At 40.2% G+C, this 23,334-nt stretch overlaps 1 protein-coding gene across 3 annotated transcripts in view; it reads right to left on the bottom strand.

The window, feature by feature from the left end:
- Positions 1–297: 297 nt before the first annotated feature.
- LOC141265491 (glutamate decarboxylase 1-like) overlaps positions 298–23,334 on the bottom strand; it is a 279,089-nt gene continuing 256,052 nt past the window's right edge. The window contains exons 11-15 of one of the 3 annotated variants that reach the window (XM_073678643.1): positions 23,139–23,217; positions 22,054–22,203; positions 18,030–18,137; positions 15,983–16,072; positions 298–518 (exon numbers count right to left, since the gene is read on the bottom strand). In XM_073678643.1, coding sequence (XP_073534744.1) covers positions 339–518; positions 15,983–16,072; positions 18,030–18,137; positions 22,054–22,203; positions 23,139–23,217 — 607 coding nt within the window. In that variant the 3' untranslated portion in view covers positions 298–338. Of the gene's footprint in view, positions 519–15,982; positions 16,073–18,000; positions 18,138–22,053; positions 22,204–23,138; positions 23,218–23,334 lie in introns of all 3 variants that reach the window. The other 2 variants (XM_073678644.1, XM_073678645.1) reach the window with 2 other exon arrangements.

Raw genomic sequence — 23,334 nt, 5'->3', positions numbered from 1 at the left:
CGAACACATGGGTGTTCGACGAACCGAACTCGAACACTACGGGGGTGGCTCAACACTAATCATGTTCTTGCACGGTCAGACACAGAAATTCCACAGTACATAGTAGGGGCTACATTTATAAGATTATCTCAGGAGAGGAACATTTTTTAACACATTTAATTGTGGAAATTATTTTCATTCCAAGATTTATTGATTAAAATGTATTTTGTTTGTGGGAAAACTCCTTTAATGCAAATAAAACAAACAATCACATATAATCAAAGAATAGGTATTCAAGAAAACTAATTTGCATTTTATTTATTGAACAGCATATTCATTATACATAATTATGGACTACATTAAAACTGTAAGCATCTTCCAAGCCGTTCAATTTCATCCAGAAGGAAATCTATATCAGATTTCCTAGAGGCGGGGTTAGAAAACACCATACGGAAGAAATTGGGCTTTTCCTTCAATGGCTGATAATTAACCATTACTGTTCCTTCCTCCATCATCTGGGCTTTAATCTTTGCAGCAACCTAAAAAAAAAATATATCAAATGCAAAATATATATAGGCAATTTATATCCCAGTTTATTTTTTAAATTTTTTTGTTTCAGTTTGTTTGTACCCTGTGTATATATCCATATAAAAGTGTGGCCTGCATTCCCTTTGAGCTGGATATTTGGATATTATATTCATGTGGTTCTCCATGGCTGGGTGTCTACTAGCCGGGCTCAGTCCTTCTCAGCCCTTATCCACATGCATGTCACTTGACAAATGGTAAAGTGTTAATATTAGAGGTTAGGACCATCCCAAATAGGGTCACCTTGACATGGTGCGATGAGTTTTACATTTTTTTTTATAAAAAATATGTTAAATAAGAACCTTATGCTATTTTCATGAACTATTGTTGTTTGTTTATTTATTTACTTTCATATATAGTCATTTAGACATGGATGTTCAAAGTTTTTCAACCAAATATTAAAACAAAAATTGTATGAGTCCAGCTCTTAAACTCAGGTCTAAGATCTATTTATTAAGAGATACACTTCAATAGAGACAATTTGAGAGCTACTAGCAGGCCTTGGGTGATCACTGGCATGGGTACCAATTAGTGATGAGAGAGCATGCTCGTTACTCGAGATTTACGAGTATGTTTGGGTGTTTTCCGAGTATCTTCGGCGTGCTCGAATGTTATGTTTGAGACACTCCATGTGCATGATTTGTGACTGTTTGACAGCTTTAATACATGTGAGGAATGCCTGTTTGTTAGGCATTCCTCACATGTATTAAAGCTGTCAAATAGTAACAAATCATGCACACACAGTGACTCAAACATAACATTCGAGCACGCCGCAAATACTTCGTGAGCACCCGAGCATGCTTGCCGAATGGTTAACAGAACATGCTCGCTTATCATTAGTACCAATACAATCCCATTAATTACATAGTTATTTGTAGGCATAATCACTATTAAAGGATTTTACACTTATGAAGTTGACAGTATTGGCCATCAGTATATAGTCCCTTGTAGTCTTACTAGTGGAAATACCCATTAATTCTAAGAATGGAATTTAGCATCAGGTTTATATAATAGTGCGTAATAAAGCTAACAACAAAAATATAACTAGAATTTTATTTTTTAGACACTAGGTTAGTGTATGGCACATACAGAAATAACTAAGTTGATGACATGATGCAGAAGTCAACTCAGCATCTTGATCAATCATTATATGACATGTTTTACAATGGATCTATATAATGTGGTGGATTAACCACAAGGATTTAGGACCCTTTTGTGGATAAAGCATACAGCCAATTGGGAATAGATATTTAATCAAATATCAGCTTTGCAACTATTCGAATGACACATGGTGTATCGTAATTCACTAATGAGTGAAACATGGATTTAGATGAATGATGTTGACTATCACATACATATATTACTTACAGCTGGTGATAATTAGGGCATATATTAATATCCCTTAATACCTATAGTGGTTTGCATGCTTCTGTTTAGATATTTGGAAAAAAATTGGATTTTTTACAGTTTATCCTGCGCTGCTGGTAATGCCACGTGGAAAAGACATCTCAGGAATCCAGAGCTTCCATTATGAGTTTTATTTCGGTTTGTCACACTGTTAAAATCAACACGTTTCGAAGTCTTACTGACTTCTTCATCAGGACATGAGTATAACAGATCTATCCATAGAATGTACAGCTTCATTTATATACTCTCTCAGAAAAGAAAAAAATGACAAGCGAGGGGAGAGGGGGTTCAGAGGAACCGCATCATAGGACAAGTGTCAGAGTTCACTACTTGTCAGATGTTACATATAAAAAACATTTGGAGCACTGATATAATATCTTCTGAGAGAGTATATAAATGAAGCTGTACGTTATATGGATAGATCTGTTATACTCATGTCCTGATGAATAAGTCAGTAAGACTTTGAAACGTGTTGATTTTAAAGATGTGACAAACAGAAATAAAACTCTTAATGGAAGCTCTGGATTCCTGAGATGTCTTTTCCATGTGATATTACCAGCAGCGCAGGATAAACCATGAAAAATCAATTTTTTTTCCCTTGGTCTTCTTATCTGCAGTGTACAGCAGCTGGTATGAGCATGCATAAGGTTGCAAGAGGCAACCTATAAAGGTGAGCTAAAAACCTTTTATTTGGCACTGGTTTAATCAGTTAAAGCCCTCTTTTTGCGCTTTTATTTCCTTCCAGCAATTTTAACATCTGTTTAGACATTACGATACTAAAGATGATTAAGAATTATCTGCATTTAAAAGGGAAACCATCAGGTTCCATAATTTGACCCCAGTCGCTACTATTATTCTGACAATGTGTTTTATGTGCCATAGTAACTATGTTTAACAAATATATTTTTTTCCACAGGGATATATACAGTTGGTAAATAAGTATTGAACAAATCACCAATCACCAAACAATAAGCTTGTGAAGGTCTTGAGACAACTCACTGGTTTTACCCATCATGAGATGTTTCTTGTGTGGCACCTTGGCAATGAGACACCTTTTTATTGGCCATCAGTTGAACAGTGGCAGGATTTCTTTCTAATTACTGATAGATTTTAGCTTATGTCATGACTTTCCATGGCTTTTTGTACCTCTTTCTTCATCTGTTCAATACTTTTTCCCTGTGTCATTTTTCATTATTACACATAACTTAATTTAAATCCAAACAGAGACTAAGAGTATAAATGGCTTACAGAAGAGGATTGTTTATTAATAGATAAATATACAGTACAAAAATTCATTTTAAATATCATAAATGTAGGAAAGGGGGAAAAAAAAGTGCAGAGTGCCTAGACCAAGGTCCCCAAAACTTCACTGCATCCCATCCCAAATGCTGTGGAAGTTGCAGCCATCAGAATTTCAACCTACACTCACCACTGCAGTAGTGGTCTGAATGGATGTGGGAAAACTCCACTTACCAAGTAGGAAACAGTATGTACTCACCGCAAAGTGGATGGGAACGCAGTGAAGGGGGGAACCTCAGGGTAGCAGGCGCACCTCGACGCACGTTTCGCTGTCACAGGACAGCTTTCTGAAGAGGAAGTGTGCATAAGAGTTTGCAGGACCTTAATATATACGCCCCAAATTGGTCACATGAGCCGTCATGTGACCAGAAGGTATCAAAAGTGAACAAGCAGGAGTTTTGTAGGGGAGGAGTCCTGAGGAGATAATTTGCATATTCCCACTGCATTTTGGGGTAAGTGAAGAGTCTCCGCGAGCTCAAAGAACACTGGATTTTGGCTGTTGGAGCTGAAAAGAGGACATCGGTAAACCGCGTGCCGGTAGGCGCGCGCATTTTGATGCTTTTTTTTAAAGCTTTTTTCACTGTTTTCAGAACATTAACAGTAAGAACATGGAAGAGTCCAGGAGCCATTTGGTGAGCTGCATATCCTGCTACATGTTCACAGACTTGCCAGTGGAAAAGCCAAACTTCACATGCCAGAAATGCAAGCTTGTGTCCCTGTTGGAGGAAAAGTTGCGAAATCTAGAAGAGAGGTTAACTACCTTGAAAATCATTAAGGAAGGTGAAGAGTTCTTAGACAGAGCAGAATTATCTCTTCATGATTCAGAAAGAGAAGAAATTCGAACTGCACCTGACGAAACAGAGGAATGGAAGCATGTGACACAGAGAAGCAGGAGGATCGAGAGGCAGTCAGCACCCATACTGCTCAGGAACCAGTACCAGGCTCTCACGCAGGAGAACCATGAAGAAATACAGCAAAATAAGACTTTGCCAGCAATGAATAATCTTGTAAGCCCTCAGAATCCTCCTGGATGGAGAAAGAAGAATGTTGTGAAGAAAAAACGGAGAGTGGTGGTCATGGGGGATTCCCTGTTAAGAGGAACAGAGGCCGCTATCTGCAGACCAGACATAACCTCAAGAGAAATGTGCTGTCTTCCAGGAGCAAAAATTAAAGATGTGTCTGACAGGATATCAAGACTATTCAGACCTACAGATCACTACCCATTCCTGCTAATACATGTGGGGACAAATGACACCGCAAGAAAGGACCTGGAAACCATCTGCAGTGACTTTGAAGACTTAGGCAAGAAAGTGAAAGAATTGGGAGCGCAGGTGGTCTTCTCATCCATCCTCCCAGTGGATGGCCATGGAACAATGAGGTGGAATAAGATTCTACAGGTGAACAACTGGCTACGTCGATGGTGCCGTCAACAAGGATTTGGATTTCTGGATCACGGAATGAATTACCTATACGATGGACTACTTGCTAGAGATGGGGTGCACCTTACGAAGACTGGAAAACATGTATTTGAAAGTCGCCTTGCTACACTCATCAGGAGAGCTTTAAACTAGAACAATGTGGGAAGGGAAGCAAAAGGCCAGAAAAAGCCATACAGCTGACAAATACTATTGAGATCTCTGCTACTGGAAGTGTAAAGGAAGAACAAAGACAAAACAATTTAAATAATAAACATATGGGAGGAAGAGAAACCAATCACAAACTAAAATGTTTTTATACAAATGCACAAAGCATGGGCAACAAACAAGGAGAATTGGAACTACTAATGCAGGAAAAGGAATATGATGTCATTGGAATCACTGAAACTTGGTGGGACGATACACATGATTGGAATAAAAGGCTAAAAGGATACAACTTATTTGCAAGAAACAGACTTGATAAACGAGGAGGAGGTGTCGCATTGTATGTTAGAAAAGCGTATATCTGCACAGAGATTGAAGCTTCAGAGACTGGGAGTTCTGTGGAAACTGTTTGGGTAAGAATACAAGGAGAGAACGGAAAGGACACCATTGTAGGCATTTACTACAGGCCACCTGGGCAAGCTGAAGATATGGATGAACTCTTTATGTATCAAATGACCAAGTTCTCCAAAAAATATGACGTAGTGGTCATGGGAGATTTCAACTATCCAGACATTTGTTGGGAATCTCTCTCAAGTAAAACTAACAGGTCAAGCAAATTCTTATCCTCTCTTGCTGACAACTTTATCTTCCAAAAGGTAGGGGAGAAAACAAGGGGATCTGCTACTTTGGATCTAATCCTTATAAACAGGGAGGAAATGGTTGAGGAGGTAAAGGTGGCTGGGACGCTAGGAGGCAGCGATCATGCTATTATAGAATTTTGGATAACTAGAGGAGGAAGACATGTGAAGACTCAAACTTCAAGGTTAGATTTTAGAAAGGCAGATTTTAAGAGACTCAGAAAGAGAATAGGAGGGATCCAATGGCTGGATGTCCTTAAGGACAAAAATGTCCAGGAAGGATGCGAAATTTTTAAAAATGAGATTCTCAAAGCACAATCGTTAACAATCCCGAAAAGTAGGAAGAATGGGAAGCATTTAAGGAAACCAGGATGGATGAACACAGAACTTAAACACATGCTAAAAAGAAAGAAAGAAATGTTTATTAAATGGAAAGAGGGAGGCATATCTAAAGAAGATTATAATGCAGTCTGCAGATCCTGCAGGGCACGTATCAGGTTAGCTAAAGCTGACAATGAATTAAGGCTTGCAAGAGATGTCAAAAGCAATAAAAAAGGATTTTGGGGGTATGTCAAAAGTAAAAGAAAAGTCAAAGATGCTATAGGATTTTTACAGGATGAAAATGGAGAAATCGTAAGAGAGGATGTCGAGAAGGCCGAACTTTTTAATTCCTATTTTGCATCTGTTTTCTCTCAGAAAGAAAATGTAACATCAACTGATCTTCACTGTCCTTTTAAAGGAATAGAGGAATCCAAGTTATCTGTAAACAGAAAGATTGTGAGGGAATATTTAGCTAACATAAATGAGTTCAAGTCTCCAGGTCCAGATGAATTACACCCCAGAGTACTGAAGGAGATCATAGAAGAAATTTTAGAACCACTCTCCATAATCTTTGAAAATTCTTGGAGAACAGGAGAAGTCCCAGAAGACTGGAGAAGAGCAAATGTTGTTCCTATCTTCAAAAAGGGGAAGAAGGTGGACCCAGGGAACTATAGGCCGGTGAGTCTGACTTCTATACCAGGAAAGATCTTTGAACAAATTATTAAACAACATGTATGTAAGTACATGGATAAGAATGAAGTGATTAACCAGAGTCAGCATGGGTTTGTAACTAACAAGTCATGTCAGACTAACTTAATTTCCTTCTATGACAGAATCACTGACTGGGTGGATCAGGGAAATGCTGTAGATATAGTATATCTGGACTTCAGCAAAGCATTTGACAAAGTATCTCACACCATCCTTATTGAAAAAATGACCAAGTATGCAATGGACCAGGCAACTGTTAGGTGGATTCATAACTGGCTTAGTGATCGGACTCAAAGGGTGGTTGTAAATGGCTTCACATCCAGCTGGATGAATGTCTCAAGTGGGGTACCACAGGGCTCCGTCCTGGGACCTGTATTGTTCAACATCTTTATCAATTATTTAGATGAAGGAATCGAGGGTAAACTGATTAAATTTGCTGATGACACAAAGCTAGGAGGGATAGCTAATACTAGAGAAGAGAGAGAGAGGATTCAAAAAGACCTAAATAAACTGGAGCAGTGGGCAGCAACCAACAGAATGGTTTTTAACAGGGAAAAATGCAAAGTACTACATCTGGGCAATTAAAATGAAAAAAGCATATACAGAAGGGGAGGAATAGAGCTAAGCAACAGTACATGTGAAAAAGACTTAGGTATACTAATAGATCATAGACTGAACATGAGTCAACAGTGTGATGCAGCAGCAAAAAAGGCAAATACAATTCTGGGATGTATTAATAGAAGCATACAGTCTAGATCACGTGAAGTCATTATCGCACTTTACTCCTCTTTGGTCAGACCTCATCTGGAATACTGTGTACAGTTTTGGGCACCACATTTTAAAAAAGACATAGACAAACTGGAGCAAGTTCAGAGAAGAGCGACCAGAATGGTGACTGGTCTGCAAACCATGTCCTATGAGGAACGGTTGCAGGATTTGGGAATGTTTAGCTTGCAAAAAAGAAGACTGAGAGGAGACTTAATAGCTGTCTACAAATATGTCAAGGGCAGTCACATTGTAGAAGGATCATCTTTATTCTCATTTGCACAAGGAAAGACTAGAAGCAATGGGATGAAACTAAATGGGAGGAGACACAGATTAGATATTAGAAAAAACTTTTTGACAGTTAGGGTGATCAATGAGTGGAACAGGCTGCCACGAGAGGTGGTGAGTTCCCCTTCAATGGACGTCTTCAAACAGAGGCTGGACAGACATCTGTCTGAGATGATTTAGTGAATCCTGCTTTGAGCAGGAGGTTGGACCAGATGACCCAGGAGGCCCCTTCCAACTCTACCATTCTATGATTCTATGATTCTATGATATGCCCCAAATTAGTCACATGAGTAGTCATGTGACCAGAAGATATCAAAAGTAAACAGGCAGGAGTTTGTAGGATCTTAATATATACGCCCCAAATTGGTCACATGAGCAGTCATGTGACCAGAAGGTATCAAAAGTGAACAAGCAGGAGTTTTGTAGGGGAGGAGTCCTGAGGAGATAATTTGCATATTCCCACTGCATTTTGGGGTAAGTGAAGAGTCTCCGCGAGCTCAAAGAACACTGGATTTTGGCTGTTGGAGCTGAAAAGAGGACATCGGTAAACCGCGCGCCGGTAGGCGCGCGCATTTTGATGCTTTTTTTTAAAGCTTTTTTCACTGTTTTCAGAACATTAACAGTAAGAACATGGAAGAGTCCAGGAGCCATTTGGTGAGCTGCATATCCTGCTACATGTTCACAGACTTGCCAGTGGAAAAGCCAAACTTCACATGCCAGAAATGCAAGCTTGTGTCCCTGTTGGAGGAAAAGTTGCGAAATCTAGAGGAGAGGTTAACTACCTTGAAAATCATTAAGGAAGGTGAAGAGTTCTTAGACAGAGCAGAATTATCTCTTCATGATTCAGAAAGAGAAGAAATTCGAACTGCACCTGACGAAACAGAGGAATGGAAGCATGTGACACAGAGAAGCAGGAGGATCGAGAGGCAGTCAGCACCCATACTGCTCAGGAACCAGTACCAGGCTCTCACGCAGGAGAACCATGAAGAAATACAGCAAAATAAAACTTTGCCAGCAATGAATAATCTTGTAAGCCCTCAGAATCCTCCTGGAGGTCCCTTCCAACTCTACCATTCTATGATTCTATGATTCTATGATATGCCCCAAATTAGTCACATGAGTAGTCATGTGACCAGAAGATATCAAAAGTAAACAGGCAGGAGTTTGTAGGATCTTAATATATATGCCCCAAATTGGTCACATGAGCAGTCATGTGACCAGAAGGTATCAAAAGTGAACAAGCAGGAGTTTGTAGGACCTTAATATATATGCCCCAAATTGGTCACATGAGTAATCATGAGACCAGAAGGTATCAAAAATGAACAAGCTGGAGTTTGTAGGACCTTAATATATATGCCCCAACTTGGTCACATAAATAGTCATGTGACCAAAAGTAAACAAGCAGGACCTGCGGTGGCGCATGCACGGCAGTGCCGACATCCCGAGCGTGGGCCCTAGCCATCACGTCACCCATGACATTAAAGGGTCCGGAGTTAGTGCAAGGAGGATACTGCCAGCGGATCAACGCCCGGGACCGGGAAGCTGCGGCGCATGCGCACAGTGGTCACTGCGCCTCATCAATACTCCAAGATGTAAAGCCCCAACCAGAATAGCCCTGCAGAGGGTAGCGAGAATTAACCACCATTACCCCCAAAGGTATAATCAGAACATGCATACAGAAATAACACATATTACAATAATACATATATGTAAATATATCACTGTGTATAATTATAGTGTCCATAGAAATTTCCATATATTCATCCTGAATGACACTACACCGGAGCATCCAAGGCACCCATGTGGTCCACATGAAAACCCTCCAGGGGCAGAGGAAAATACCGGAATTTTGAAACATCGGGCCTGAAAACTCTATAGAGAAAAGAGGAAAAAGTGGAAAAACATTATTAAAACCAATTAGTTAAAAAGAACCCATAAAAAGGGGGGAAAGAATTAAAAGCACAAAAAGCGTCATGCTAACCATTAGAAAAATAGGGGCTCCCAGAGGAGCAGGAGAACATTCTATCACTACAGAAATGATGAGAAAACCAAGCTCTCATTCAGGCAATGTGGAGACACCGTATCTAGGGTTGAAATCCATCTGGCCTCTTTTTGGGCGAAAATCTGTTTGGCATTCCCACCCCGTGAGCCCAAGTGTAAAATGGCTATGCCGCGTACCCTCAGAGAACTGGGGTCGCAGCCGTGATACTTATGGAAATGGCGCGGGAGCGTCCTCAGCTCCCGGGGGTCAGCAACCGTATTTGCGCTACGAATGTCGTGCACGTGCTCCCGAACTCTCACCCTGAGCTCCCTTGTGGTCAAACCAACATAGATTAGTTGGCAGCCACAGGTAGCATAGTATATAACGTGGGTAGAACCGCACAAAATATACTTGAGAATTTTAAATTCACGGGAGCCATCAGAGGAGAGAAAGGAAGCACTGCGCATGACATTCGTGCAAGCCATACAATAGCCACATGGATAACAGCCCACTGTGGGTCCACGGGACCCAAAAGGATTTTTGTAAAGGAGGGATATAATGGCTTGACACAAGCAGGTCACTGAGATTTTTTGCCCGTTGGGCCGTCATCAACGGGTATCCTCCAAGGCAGTCACGCAGGGAAGGCTCCATACCAAGAACCCCCCAGTGTTTGGCAAATATTTCCCGCATCGCCCCCCATTGCCTATTATAGGTTGAAATGTAACGCACCCTCTCTGGTACAACCCCACTCTGGGGGGGGCCGGGTAGAGGAGGCGGCCTCGAGGGGTTTTCCTTGCCCTCCCATAGCCACGCCTGATGGATCTATTACTGTAGCCACAATGACAAAAGCGTTCAGCCAGATCAGTGGCCTGTTTCTTAAAACAGATTTTGGCCCAAAAATGGGCCAGATGGATTTCAACCCTAGATATGGTGTCTCCACGGGGCCTGAATGAGAGCTTGGTTTTCTCATCATTTCTGTAGTGATAGAATGTTCTCCTGCTACTCTGGGAGACCCTATTTTTCTAATGGTTAGCATGACGCTTTTTGTGCTTTTAATTCTTTCCCCCCTTTTTTTGGGTTCTTTTTAACTAATTGGTTTTAATAATGTTTTTCCACTTTTTCCTCTTTTCTCTATAGAGTTTGCAGGCCCGATGTTTGAAAATTCTGGTATTTTCCTCTGCCCCTGGAGGGTTTTCATGTGGACCACATGGGTGCCTTGGATGCTCCGGTGTAGTGTCATTCAGGATGAATATATGGAAATTTCTATGGACACTATAATTATACACAGTGATATATTTACATATATGTATTATTGTAATATGTGTTATTTCTGTATGCATGTTCTGATTATACCTTTGGGGGTAATGGTGGTTAATTCTTGCTACCCTCTGCAGGGCTAGTCTGGATGGGCCTTCACATCTAGGAGTATTGATGAGGCGCAGTGACCACTGTGCGCATGCGCCGAGAATTCCCGGTCCCGGGCATTGATCCGCTGTCATTATCCTCCTTGCACTAACTCCGGACCCTTCCATGTCATGGGTGACGTGCCGGGGGGCGTGACGGCTAGGGCCCACACTCGGGATGTCGGCACTGCCGCGCATGTGCCACCGCAGGTCCTGCTTGTTTACTTTTGGTCACATGACTACTCATGTGACCAAGCTGGGGCGTATATATTAAGGTCCTACAAACTCCTGCTTGTTCATTTTTGATACCTTCTGTTCACATGATTACTCATGTGACCAATTTGGGGTGTAAATATTAAGGTCCTACAAACTCTTGCTTGTTCACTTTTGATACCTTGTGGTCACATGACTGCTCATGTGACCAATTTGAAGCGTATATATTAAGGTCCTGCAAACTCTTAGGCACACTTCCTCTTGAGAAAGCTGTCCTATGACAGCGAAACGTGTGTCGAGGTGCGCCTGCTACCCTGAGATTCCCCCCTTCCCTGCATTCCCATCCACTTTGCGGTGAGTACATACTGTTTCCTACTTGGCAAGTAGGGTTTTCCCACAACCATTCAGGCCACTACTGCAGTGGTGAGTGTGGCTTGAAATTCTGATGGCCGCAACTTCCTCAGCATTTGGGATGGGATGCAGTGAACTTTTGGGGACCTTGGTTTAGGCACTCTGCACTTATTTTTCCCCCTTTCCTACATTTATGATATTTAAAATGAATTTTTGTACTGTTTATTTATCTATTAATAAACAATCCTCTTTTGTAAGCCATTTATACTCTTAGTCTCTGTTTGGATTTACATATGCTGTGAGTAGGCTGTCTGGGTAAGGCCCGGTTATCCGGGATTCTAACCTGTTTTTTTTGGTTAACTGACATGTTGGCTTCTATTTATAAACATAACTTAATTTATGGACATCCATGGTTTGATTTCTTTGCCCGTGTGGATTGGATGGGTTGCTATGTTGGTGAAGTGTTCAATACTTGTTTCACCCACTGTAAATACAAATGAAGTGTTTTAAGCAAGGGGATTGTCAAAGAATTAATTACCCAAAAGAAAATCATTAGTAGGTATAGCAGATGCTTGGGATTTACATAAAAATTAACTTTTATTTCAAACCTCTAAAAAGTTACTCATAAAATTACAAATAGTGCTCAAGACGAACAAACAGTGAAGTCTACATGTAAATTGCACCTTCTATATATAAAAAAAAAAAAGGGGGGGGGGGGCTCGACCATTTTCCATAATGCTTACTGCCAGTGCCTTTTCTTTTTGGTTATTATATCTTTAGCCAAGTTAAACACCTCAATATTACCATATTGTTTACATAAATATAAATTACTCTTCTGACCACAAGATTTCTATTCAGTGCACCAGTAGTTATTAGACTTAGTGGAGGAGTGTTCATTTAGCCTATAGCAACTACCCCCATTCAGTTTCTCAATATCAACTTCAAACATGCCTCAATCACACCCATCCTCAAAAAGCCCTCCCTTGACCCATCCTCTGTGTCTAGCTATCGCCCCATATCACTTCTCCCCTATGCCTCAAAACTACTGGAACAACATGTCCATTTTGAACTGTCCTCCCACCTCTCCTCCTGCTCCCTCTTTGACCGCCTACAATCTGGTTTCCGACTGCACCATTCTACTGAAACTGCACTGACTAAAGTCACCAACGACCTACTAACCGCCAAATCTAAGTGGCACTACTCTGTCCTCCTCCTCCTAGACCTGTCATCTGCCTTTGACACAGTGGACCATTCCCACTTACTACAGACTCTCATCTGTTGGCATCACAGACTTGGCCCTATCCTGGATCTCCTCATACCTAACAGACCGGACATTCAGTGTCTCACACTCACACACCAGCTCCTCATCTCGCCCCCTATCTGTCGGTGTCCCCCAAGGTTCAGTTCTAGGACCCCTGCTCTTCTCCATCTACACCTTCGGCCTGGGACAGCTCATAGAGTCTCACGGCTTTCATTATCACCTCTATGCTGATGAGACACAGATCTACCTCTCTGGACCCGATATCACCTCCTTACTAACCAAAATCCCACAATGTCTGTCTGCTATTTCATCTTTCTTCTCTGCCAGATTTCTAAAACTTAACATGGACAAAACAGAATTCATCATCTTTCTGCCATCTCATTCAACCCCCCCAACTGACCTATCTATCAACGTCAATGGCTGCCCACTCTCCCCAGTCGCTCAAGCTGGCTGCCTTGGGGTAACCCTGGACTCTGAACTCTCCTTCAAACCACATATCCAAGCCCTTTTCATTTCCTGCCGACTCCAACTCAAAAATATCTTCCGGATCCGCACATTCCTCAACCATGAATCTGCAAAAACACTAGTGCACGCCCTCATCATCTCCCGCCTTGACTACTGCAACCTCCTGCTCTCTGGCCTCCCCTCTAACACTCTCGCACCCCTCCAATTTATCCTAAACTCTGCTGCTCGACTAATCAACCTGTCCCCCCACTATTCCCCGGCCTCTCCTCTCTGTCAATCTCTTCACTGGCTCCCCATTGCTCAGAGACTCCAGTTCAAAACCCTAACCATGACATACAAAGCCATTCACAACCTGTCTCCTCCATATATCTCTGACCTAGTCTCCCGAATACATACCCGCACGCAACCTCCGATCCTCACAAGATCTCCTTCTCTACTCCCCTCTTATCTCCTCCTCCCACAATCGCATACAAGATTTCTCCCGTGCTTCCCCCCTACTCTGGAACTCTCTACCCCAACGTATCAGACTCTCGCCTACCGTGGAAATCTTCAAAAGGAACCTGAAGACCCACCTCTTCCGACAAGCCTACAACCTGCAGTAACCACCGCTCCACCATACCGCTGCATGACCAGCTCTACCCTCACCTACTGTATCCTCACCCATCCCTTGTAGATTGTGAGCCCTCGCGGGCAGGGTCCTCGCTCCTCCTGTACCAGTCGCTGTCACATTGTGTTCAAGATTATTGTAATTGTTCATGTATTATACCCCTTTTTCACATGTAAAGCGCCATGGAATAAATGGCGCTATAATAATAAATATTAATAATAATAACATAGTATTCCAAATATTCTCCAGGATCTTTTCTGTAAATGCTTACACAAGGCACCGTCCCTTACATATGCCTATTCAAATGAGCAGCACATTCAAAGGGGAGGATCAGCAAGCTTCCACGTTGAATGAATCCCAGACCAAGGAAAGTGCGTTTCCCTGAAGGATGCCAGTTCCGCTGGTGAGTACAGCAAACACAATGGATGAAGAGGAGGGATGATCGGCACTCCGACAGGTAAAATCAAAAAGCTTTATTGGGTCATCTTAAAATAGGAATGATAAAAACAATCTGATGCATTTCTGATGCTGGGGTTGTGCCCTTAGTCATAGACTGTTTTTATCATTCCTATTTTAAGATGACCCAATAAAGCTTTTTGGTTTTACCTGTTGGATTGCCGATCATCCCTCCTCTTCATCCATTGAGCACCACATTCACTTAATCCCAGTTCTCGGTGCAATATAACAGGCTATCCTTTAGCCACAATTGTCTAAACATATGTTTTGTATGTTTAGGTAGGTGTGGGGGGGGGGGGGGGAACCAGCAATCCGTCTAACAAACTTTTTATCCCTGGTAAACATACACCTTAGTATGTTTACCAGGGATAAACTTGTTCACCCCAATCAATACAATATACGGGTGTCTCAAGAATGAATATATATACAGGACTGATCTCACCCATTTTGTCAAAGATTCATCTCTGACCCCATCCTAGGGTTACTCTGTCATTCAGCGTGGTGTATCAACCATTCTAAGATCTCTGGACGCATTTCATTGTTTAGGAATCATCAAGGGAGCCTTCTGTATGCATTGTCGCGGAACTTTAATCCAGATATTCATCTGCCAGACATCTCGGATGTGTATGTTTTCCAGGGATAAAAAGTTTGGAAGATAGATTGCTGGTTTCTCCCGTCCCCACCTCCCTAAACATACAAAAGATTTACCAGGAGAACTATAGGCTGCATAAGATTTGGGCAAGGTTTGACCCTTTCTTTTTATGACAACTGTGGCTAAAGGATAGCCTGTTATATTGCACCGAGAACTAGGAGTAAGTGAATGTGGTGCTCGTTTGAATAGGCATCTGGCTAAATATATATTAACCAAAAAGAAAAGGCACTGGCAGTTAAGATTACCATATAAATGGTCGAACCCTTTTTTTTTGTTTATAGAAGGTGCAATATATATGTAGACTTCACTGATTTTTCGTCTTGTTTGTAATTTTATGAGTAATTTTTTAGAGGTTATAAATAAAAGTTAATTTTTAGGTAAATACAAATGAAGCCATTCTAGTAGAGCTAAGCATCTCTTCCCCCAGACTAGACCTGCCTTAGATTTTCCAATCACACCTCCATGGTATGGAGGACTGTTTTGTAGGCTCTCAATCATGCTCAAGAAGATGTGATTAAAATATAAAAGGCAGGACTAGTACAGGACAAGAAAAGCCCCACCTTACTAATCCTGCCTCATTTAATCCTGGCACATAAAACACTGCCGGATTAAAGTAACACTCGGGTCATTCTTTTCTTTTCTCCCTTTGTTATCAAGCATGTGTATGTGTAATGAGTGCAGTAATATGCTCACTGGTTGCCACCTTCTACTGTTTTTTGTGGCATTCTGGTCCCTTCCAGCACCATGTGAATGCATTTGTAGCCTACCGGAACACACTTTGTCTTCTATGTGGTGCAGAGTTTACTTTCTCAATCTAGACATACACACATTACTGCTCCCAACGGGAAAGAAAAAAAATAATCACAATGCTTCTTTAATCAAATCTGTATTTATATTGCCATAATAGCGGTTAGGTGCAGTCAGGAGACTTGACAAGTTACCCTTTAACTATAGTGAGTCACTGTTTAATAATACATTTGTTCAGATCTTTCTTTTACATATCTAAAATAAGACTTATTCTACCTTATGCAATCTAGTATTCCATTCTTTGTCCCTTGGTATGCCTTTCAGACAAGGTGGTATATACCAAAAACAAACATTGGAGTGCTCTGGCTGAAAAAAAGGGTTAGCACAACATAAGGTGTTACATTCATTCAATTTATTAATTCAAAAAAGCAGATGTACAATTATCAGATGCTTGAACTGCAAACTTTGAGGATAAAATACATTTTGCATTTATACATAGCTGCACTATTCCTGCAGAACAGTGCTTACTCCATTACCTATTTCATTACTAAAAATGAAAGAAAAAAAAAACTTGAATGAAGAACTTAACTTTATTTCAATTTATTCAAAGTTGTGAATATTTGTAATATACTAAATTACCTTATTTTGCTTCTTTTGTACCCAAACTCCCTGCTGAATGGGCCGTTTCAATTGCCTTATTAATTCACTTAGAGCAGATGGTTTGAACTGCGATCTAGCAAATATCCATACATTAGTGTGAGCTTCTCTGTTCCCCTCCCCCGTGATCAGTCATGACTTACAAACACTCTCCCTGTGTGAGCGCGAGGGAGGGAAGTAAATGAGTCGCCACTGGTGTATGAATAGACAGCCATTCAAACTATCTACTCTAAGCAAATGAACCAGCCAATTGAAACAGCCCTTTGGAGTCTGAGAGAAAATAAAGAATAATAAGGTAATTATATATATTACAAAGATTCATAACTTTGTATAGACTGATCAATAATTACATTTAAGGAGTGAAAAGAGTTACTATATTTTTTTCAAACTGTAACTGCACTTTCAGGTGATATTTCAGAATAGGAAGTCAAATGTATACTTCAAGAATAACACCATTTCTGGCCATTATATGATTTCTGTCCTGCATTCTTTTGCTTTCCCCTCCTGTACAGTATGAGAATCATTCATCTACAACAGGGGTGGGCATTTAATTTCCCAAAAGGCAACATAAGAGACTGACTGTTGTGGATGGCCAAATGTAATTCAGCCATTTTACCTTGATCAACAGATTCCAACACATTATGATGACCCCACACACAGTATGGCATCCCCACCCAGCTACCCACATAGCAAGATGCCCCCACACAGCCCCTTAAACAGTATGATGCCCCCTCACACACTGTAACCACAGAGATCCCTCCACACAGTATGATGTGCCCATGTAGCCCCCTTACACAGTGTGACTTCCCCACACAGCTCTTATACACAGTATAATGTCCCCAAATAGCCTCCCTTGCACACTATTATGTCCTCAGATAGCCTTCATACAAAGTATTATGTCCCCACACGGCCCCCTTGCACAGTATCATGTCCCTACACAGCCCCCTTGCACAGTATTATGTCCCGACACAGTCCACTTGCACAATATTATATCCCCACACAGCCCCCTTACACAGTATTATACCCCCACACAACCCCCTTACACAGTATTATACCCACACACAGCTCCCCTGCACAGTATTATGTCCTCTAAAAGCCCCCTTACACAATATTATGTCCCCACAGTTTCCGAGAATGTACTGTCAATAACAATGAATAAATGATAGTCACCTAACTCTGCTCCCCGCTGCTCCAGTGTGTGGTGAGCACTGAGGCACAGCTGGTGCGATGTAGTGACGTCATTGTGCCTGCAGTGCTCTCAGACACGCAGGCTCAATGATGGAATTAGAAGCTGACAGTTCTCTGTTCCATCATTGTTATTCACCGATATCTGCCTCTGGTGAATGCAGATAGCTATGAAATTGAGACGCCAGGTAGGGAGGGCAGCGGTATGCTGTGAGACGCCACAATATCTAGCCTTCTGGATGTCCTAGTTGGATTTGGTCCACACTTTGCCCAGGTCTGATCTACAACATGCACACTGAGAATCCCTGCCTACTTGTGGCAGAAGTCTGTAAGAATATTACCTAAACACTTAGGTAAAATGTTGTCCATTTACTCTGTACACTTCATGGCAAATAGAAATGTTCCAGTACATTCACAATTAGAATTACTTCATTCAGTTACTGTAAACTCACATTGCTAAATCTGATTGCCAGAGACTTACTTCATCAGCAAAGACGAGTTCAAAGTTATCTCTAGATTTCAGCTTCTTATACAGATATTCTGCATTTTCAAGACACTTGTTAATTTGAAGTTCAAAGCCATATGAACCCTAAATGAAGTCAAAATAAAAATTAGTTTTATACCTATTTCAAAGAATAATAATAATATAGTTGGATTTCAGCTCAGAACCACTTCAGGTTTTTGGTGTTGTAATCATGATATGAACACTGAGTTTAGGCCAACACAGAACAATATCGTTTTCCTAGTTCAAAATTAGGTGGGCTATAATTTTGAAGGTAAATGAGAAAGGAGGGTTTCAGCTTCATAAAAATTGCAAAATTTAATTGAAAAAAATATTTCAAAAGATCCCATGTCAAGACAAGCAATGCATTTAACGCTAGCTGCGTTCTTTGTCCGAACTCAATTCTCAAATTTCCCATCATGCATTTATGTGCCTGGAGCACCAATGATAATGGAAGAAAGAATCAAGTGATAACAATAAAATAAAAACAAAATGTACAAATCAGAAATAGCAAAAAGCAAATGCAAATACAAATGCACATACAGAAAACGCAAGAAATAAAACATAATTTATATACTCTATAGTGAAACAAATCCCTTATGTGCATTTAAACCATTAGTAATACAAGTACCCAGGTTGTAAATCCAAAATGACTTGCGGGTACGTAGGCATCTCCTGATATCACCACCTCTAACTGTGACATTAACCTTTTCGATCCCAATTACCTGAAAAGATGGACTCGATCGTTGCTGCTGCTGGATAAAATATCTAGATGCATGGGAAACAGCACGGTGACTATTGGACATTTTACTGATATCAGAGAAGTGCTCGGAAATGCTTTCAATTTACGGATGGTGCAACCAACATACATTTTATTACAAAATACACATAGTATAATATAGATTGCATTTTGGGTATTACAATTAATATAATTTTTAGTAATGAAATGTTGTGATCCATCAAAATTAATGTAGTTTCAAGTTATATATACGCATGTGGACATGTTCTGCAGCGATTGGTACCACATCTCTAGAATCCCTCACAATCAAACCAATTCTGACGGTTTTTAACAGAATTAAAAAGACTTGATGAAAGTATATTGCCTAAAGTTCTGGTTTTATTGGCAACAATAGAACAGCCAGTATTATGAAATTTAGAAAGAGCATCTATAGATCTAATTTGGTTGAACTTTAGGCTATACTGAAGTGAAAGAACTGATTTTGTATTAATGGATCTCGTACGATTCTGAATATGACTAAAGAAATCATTGCAGTTTTTGTTGTGAACTATAGCTGTGGCTCTATTAAGAGTCCATGAGGGGTATCCTCTTTACATTAGTCTGGTTTTGGAATTAGCAAGTCCAGAAGTTAATTTATTAATGTCACTACAATTTCGTTTTACTCTTGTGCATTCTCCTATGGGAATGGCCTTAATAGTGTGTCTAGAATGAGTGCTGGAAGCATATGGGATGGAGTTGTCCAATAAAGGTTTAGAATAGGTAGAAGTTATAATTTTGTGATTTGAGCCGTCAAGTTTGAGAACCAGAAAGGAAATGGACATGGGATAAACATTAGATGTAAATGAAAGATTACAATTGTTATTAACGTATTGAATGCATCCGGGTATGGAAGATACATCGCCCCTCCATATAAGGAGCACATCGTCAATGTTTCTGCCATACCAGAACACATCCGCAAGAAAGGGGTTGGCAACCGCGTACATATAATTGAGGTCCCAATAGGACATGACCAACTTGGTAAGAGATGGGGAGTATTTGGCACCCATAGAAACTTTATATTGTAGAAAAAAATTATGATCAAAAGCAAAAAAATTGTGAGTTATCAAAAAATAAGTGACAAATATGATGCACGCACACCTGCAATGTACATCTGCAATGTAACCACTATAGTGAGCCAAATGGAATTTCAAGGCAGCTAAAGTTATATCATAAGGTATACAAGTATATAAGGATACAATGTCACAACTTAGCCATACATATTCAGGACGACATTGTAGGCGCAACATCTATTCAAGCATATCGCGGGAGTCCTTAAGGAAACCAGAAGATCCCTGAGCGAGTGGTTGAATCAATGCATCCAACCATTCCCCAAGTTGTTCAGTAACATAATCTATACCTGAAACAATAGATCTCATTGGAAGGCAGTCTGTGGCCTTGGATGTGGATCTTGCGGAGACCATGTAGGATAGGTAATATTGGATGTTCGGTGCAGTATAATTTTCAGGGATCATGTTATAGATCAGGGGGAGCTAAGCAAATTGATGTATAGGGTTGTGAGAAAAGATTAGGTTTAACCTGTATTTTCATAATTTAATCCTCTGTTCTTTCTGTGATTTTTGGTCCAGTGGGCGGGACTATCAGTGACTGACAGTTATTGTTATATAAGTGTGCATACAGATAAAGCTGTCAGTTACTGCCAGGACCACCCACTGGACCGAAAATCTCAGAAAGAGCAGACGTATAAATGAATAAATCACAGTTATACTGAATCTTTTCTCACAAAATCATTCTACTCACCTCCTCCTTCTCTATAACGTGGTGCCCGCAGATCGGATTGAATTTTTTTGGTAACAGGTTCCCTTTAAATCATTTAATGCTTTATACTTTTCAGAAGAAAAGTTGGACTGTTGCGGTATTTTATTAACAGAGGTGTGAAACTTCAGCTCATGTTCCATAACATTCTGAAATTGGTCTTTGCAATCGGATCTCAATTCGGATAGAAGTGTGAATGTTTTGAAATTGAAGGCTTCAGTAGTCGATGAAGATATAAGGACAATATCCATTTGTAAATCCTATAAATTCAATAATGACATTTGTTTCTGAAAGTTAAGAGTACGGTGCATGTGATTGTATGTGCATGTGCATTTGTATTTGCATTTGCTTTTCATTATTTCTATTTTGTACATTTTATTTTACTGTTATCATGTGATTCTTTCTTCCATTATCATCGGTGCTCAAGGCACATAAATGTGTCATGGGAAATTGATAAAGAATGCAGCTAGTGTTCAAAACGCAATGCTTGTCTTGACATGGGATCTTTTGAAATAATGTTTTAAATAAAATTTGGCAATTATGCAAGTTGGAATCCTCCTTCCTCATTTACCTTCACATTTGGTCTCATGGAATCCATGAGACAGTTTCAGCTGGGAAAGCCTACTTTGCAGCAAAAAGTCTCAATGTATGTGTGGCTTGACAATGTATTGAGGTTCTCCCATGGATATATATGTTATACTAGTGTAGCTACTCCCTCTGGGTAATAGGTAAAGCTAAAATCTGCAACTGACCCTGTCGTTTTCTGTACAGACTAGAAATAACTTGACCCCACAGTCCCTAGTGGTTCCTGCGTGAGCAGAGATAGTCCTAACCACAAACTAGAAGATGGCATCTGGGACCTATACTGCCTAAAAGGCTGTCGAGAGCTTCACGTTCCTCCTAAGGAACCCCTCTGGTTCTTTAGGATCAGAGCAGAGTGTTAATTACCTAGAAAAGGGAAAGTGTGTTGAAAAAAGGAAAAATCCAAGAGTGAGTAAAATAAATCATGGAATACAAAATAAAGTATAAAATACATACTGTTAGCTAATATGCAGCCTACTGTCTAAGAAACAGAAGATAGGTGCAGAGCAAAGAACAGAAACAGCAAAGAGATTAACCCTAGCTGGAATTTCACTGACTGGCTTTAAACTACAGCAAAATTGCTGAACATCCAAATGAGAATATCACCAGCAGGAAATACCAGCAAGTGGAAAGAACATATAGCCGCACCCAAAAGGTGAATTGGCAGACAAATGAAAACATCTGTGTTATGCTGAACAGAATGCAACCAGAATAACCTAAACACCCAGAGAAAACGTATGTCTGCTGTGGCTCAAAGGACAAAGAAGCTGACCACAAAACACAGGCACAAGTGTTCAAACCCAAGAGCATAACAATATTCTTGAGAACCCCTATAGACTACAAACTAATATTTAGGCTAAGACCACTTACTTTTGCTTTCCACATGAGCCAAAGTTTGAACACATCAACATGTCTGCCACACTGGATAGTCTTGTCTCCTGTATCGTAGCTTATATCATACTGTTTGTCTGGTTGGAAAAGATAATTGGCACACGACTCATTGCAAGCTTGCAGGAGACCCTGAGAGAGAAAGATCTCCAAGTTACAAAGTAAGAATAAGTGCACGCTTTGTCTGTGCACCTAACCTAAAGTCTTCATTGGATGCTTTTCCCAATGGTTACTGTAATGTCGTCATAGGCAGCAATTCATCCAACAGAGGCCATAATTGTGAGCTTTTTGCCTTCGTCTGGCAGGTATGGTACTTTCCTTTACAGAGTGCAACTGCAAAGAAATATATATCATGTGGCATACATTTCTATACAGTGGAATACTATGATATACGGATGCCTTGGTATCGTTCCTGACTGCACACAATCAGACGAATAATCATGAGAGTTTTTACCCAACAGTGGGTACAGGCGCAGTGTGGACTGAGCCTTAGAAATACAGAAGTTAAAAAATTGCAGCCGTTAAATACTATATGGAATAAAAATATTCATAAAGTTGCGCTCACGACTAAAGTCCCATCCATTTTTTCTTATAAATTCATATCAATTGTAAAGTGGCTGATGCTTTTATTCCAAAAGCAATTTGATGAAGCAATATAGTTAGTTCCATGAATATCTCTTAACAAATGACAACAATTACATTGCTAATTCCTCCCGACTATTTGTACAAGATAAATACAAAGAATAAAGAAACAAAATAGATAAATTGATTAATACATTTATTGGGCAACATAATGATAATGTATCACTTTAACATGATGCCAATTTGACAATTTTTTTTTAATAAAACCAAGAACTGTGAGGCTAATGCATGTCTAGATTGTATGAGGACGAAGCATCTCAACAGTAAAACAAATTGACCTACAGAAATGTCAGGGTGTACTTGTATAAATTGTGCATGCTTAAACATGGTATGTTAGGAATTACAATAAAGTATTCTGTTTACAACACCAATAGAATTCCTCTATTACTAAGACAAGGGTAAGGAAAAATGTGAACTTACAGTACCTTCTCTCTAAAGAGTATTGTTGAACACTGAAGAGGAACACCCATCATTTTATGTGGATTCCAGGTCACTGAATTAGCTCTGTGGAGAGGAAAATGGGATCTGCTAAATGAATCATTTTTTGAAAATCTGCTTTTTTCTGTTTTCATTGTCTGACTGAAAGCATAAATGAGAAAATATCTTTTTGGCATGAAGAAA

Source organism: Phyllobates terribilis, unplaced genomic scaffold (assembly GCF_046119375.1).
Source record: "Phyllobates terribilis strain yellow unplaced genomic scaffold, ASM4611937v1 Scaffold_4__5_contigs__length_816908805, whole genome shotgun sequence".
In the NCBI taxonomy this organism is placed as follows: Eukaryota; Metazoa; Chordata; class Amphibia; order Anura; family Dendrobatidae; genus Phyllobates; species Phyllobates terribilis.
Note: the sequence above shows the minus strand (reverse complement) of the source record. Positions and strands in the feature narration are given on the sequence as shown.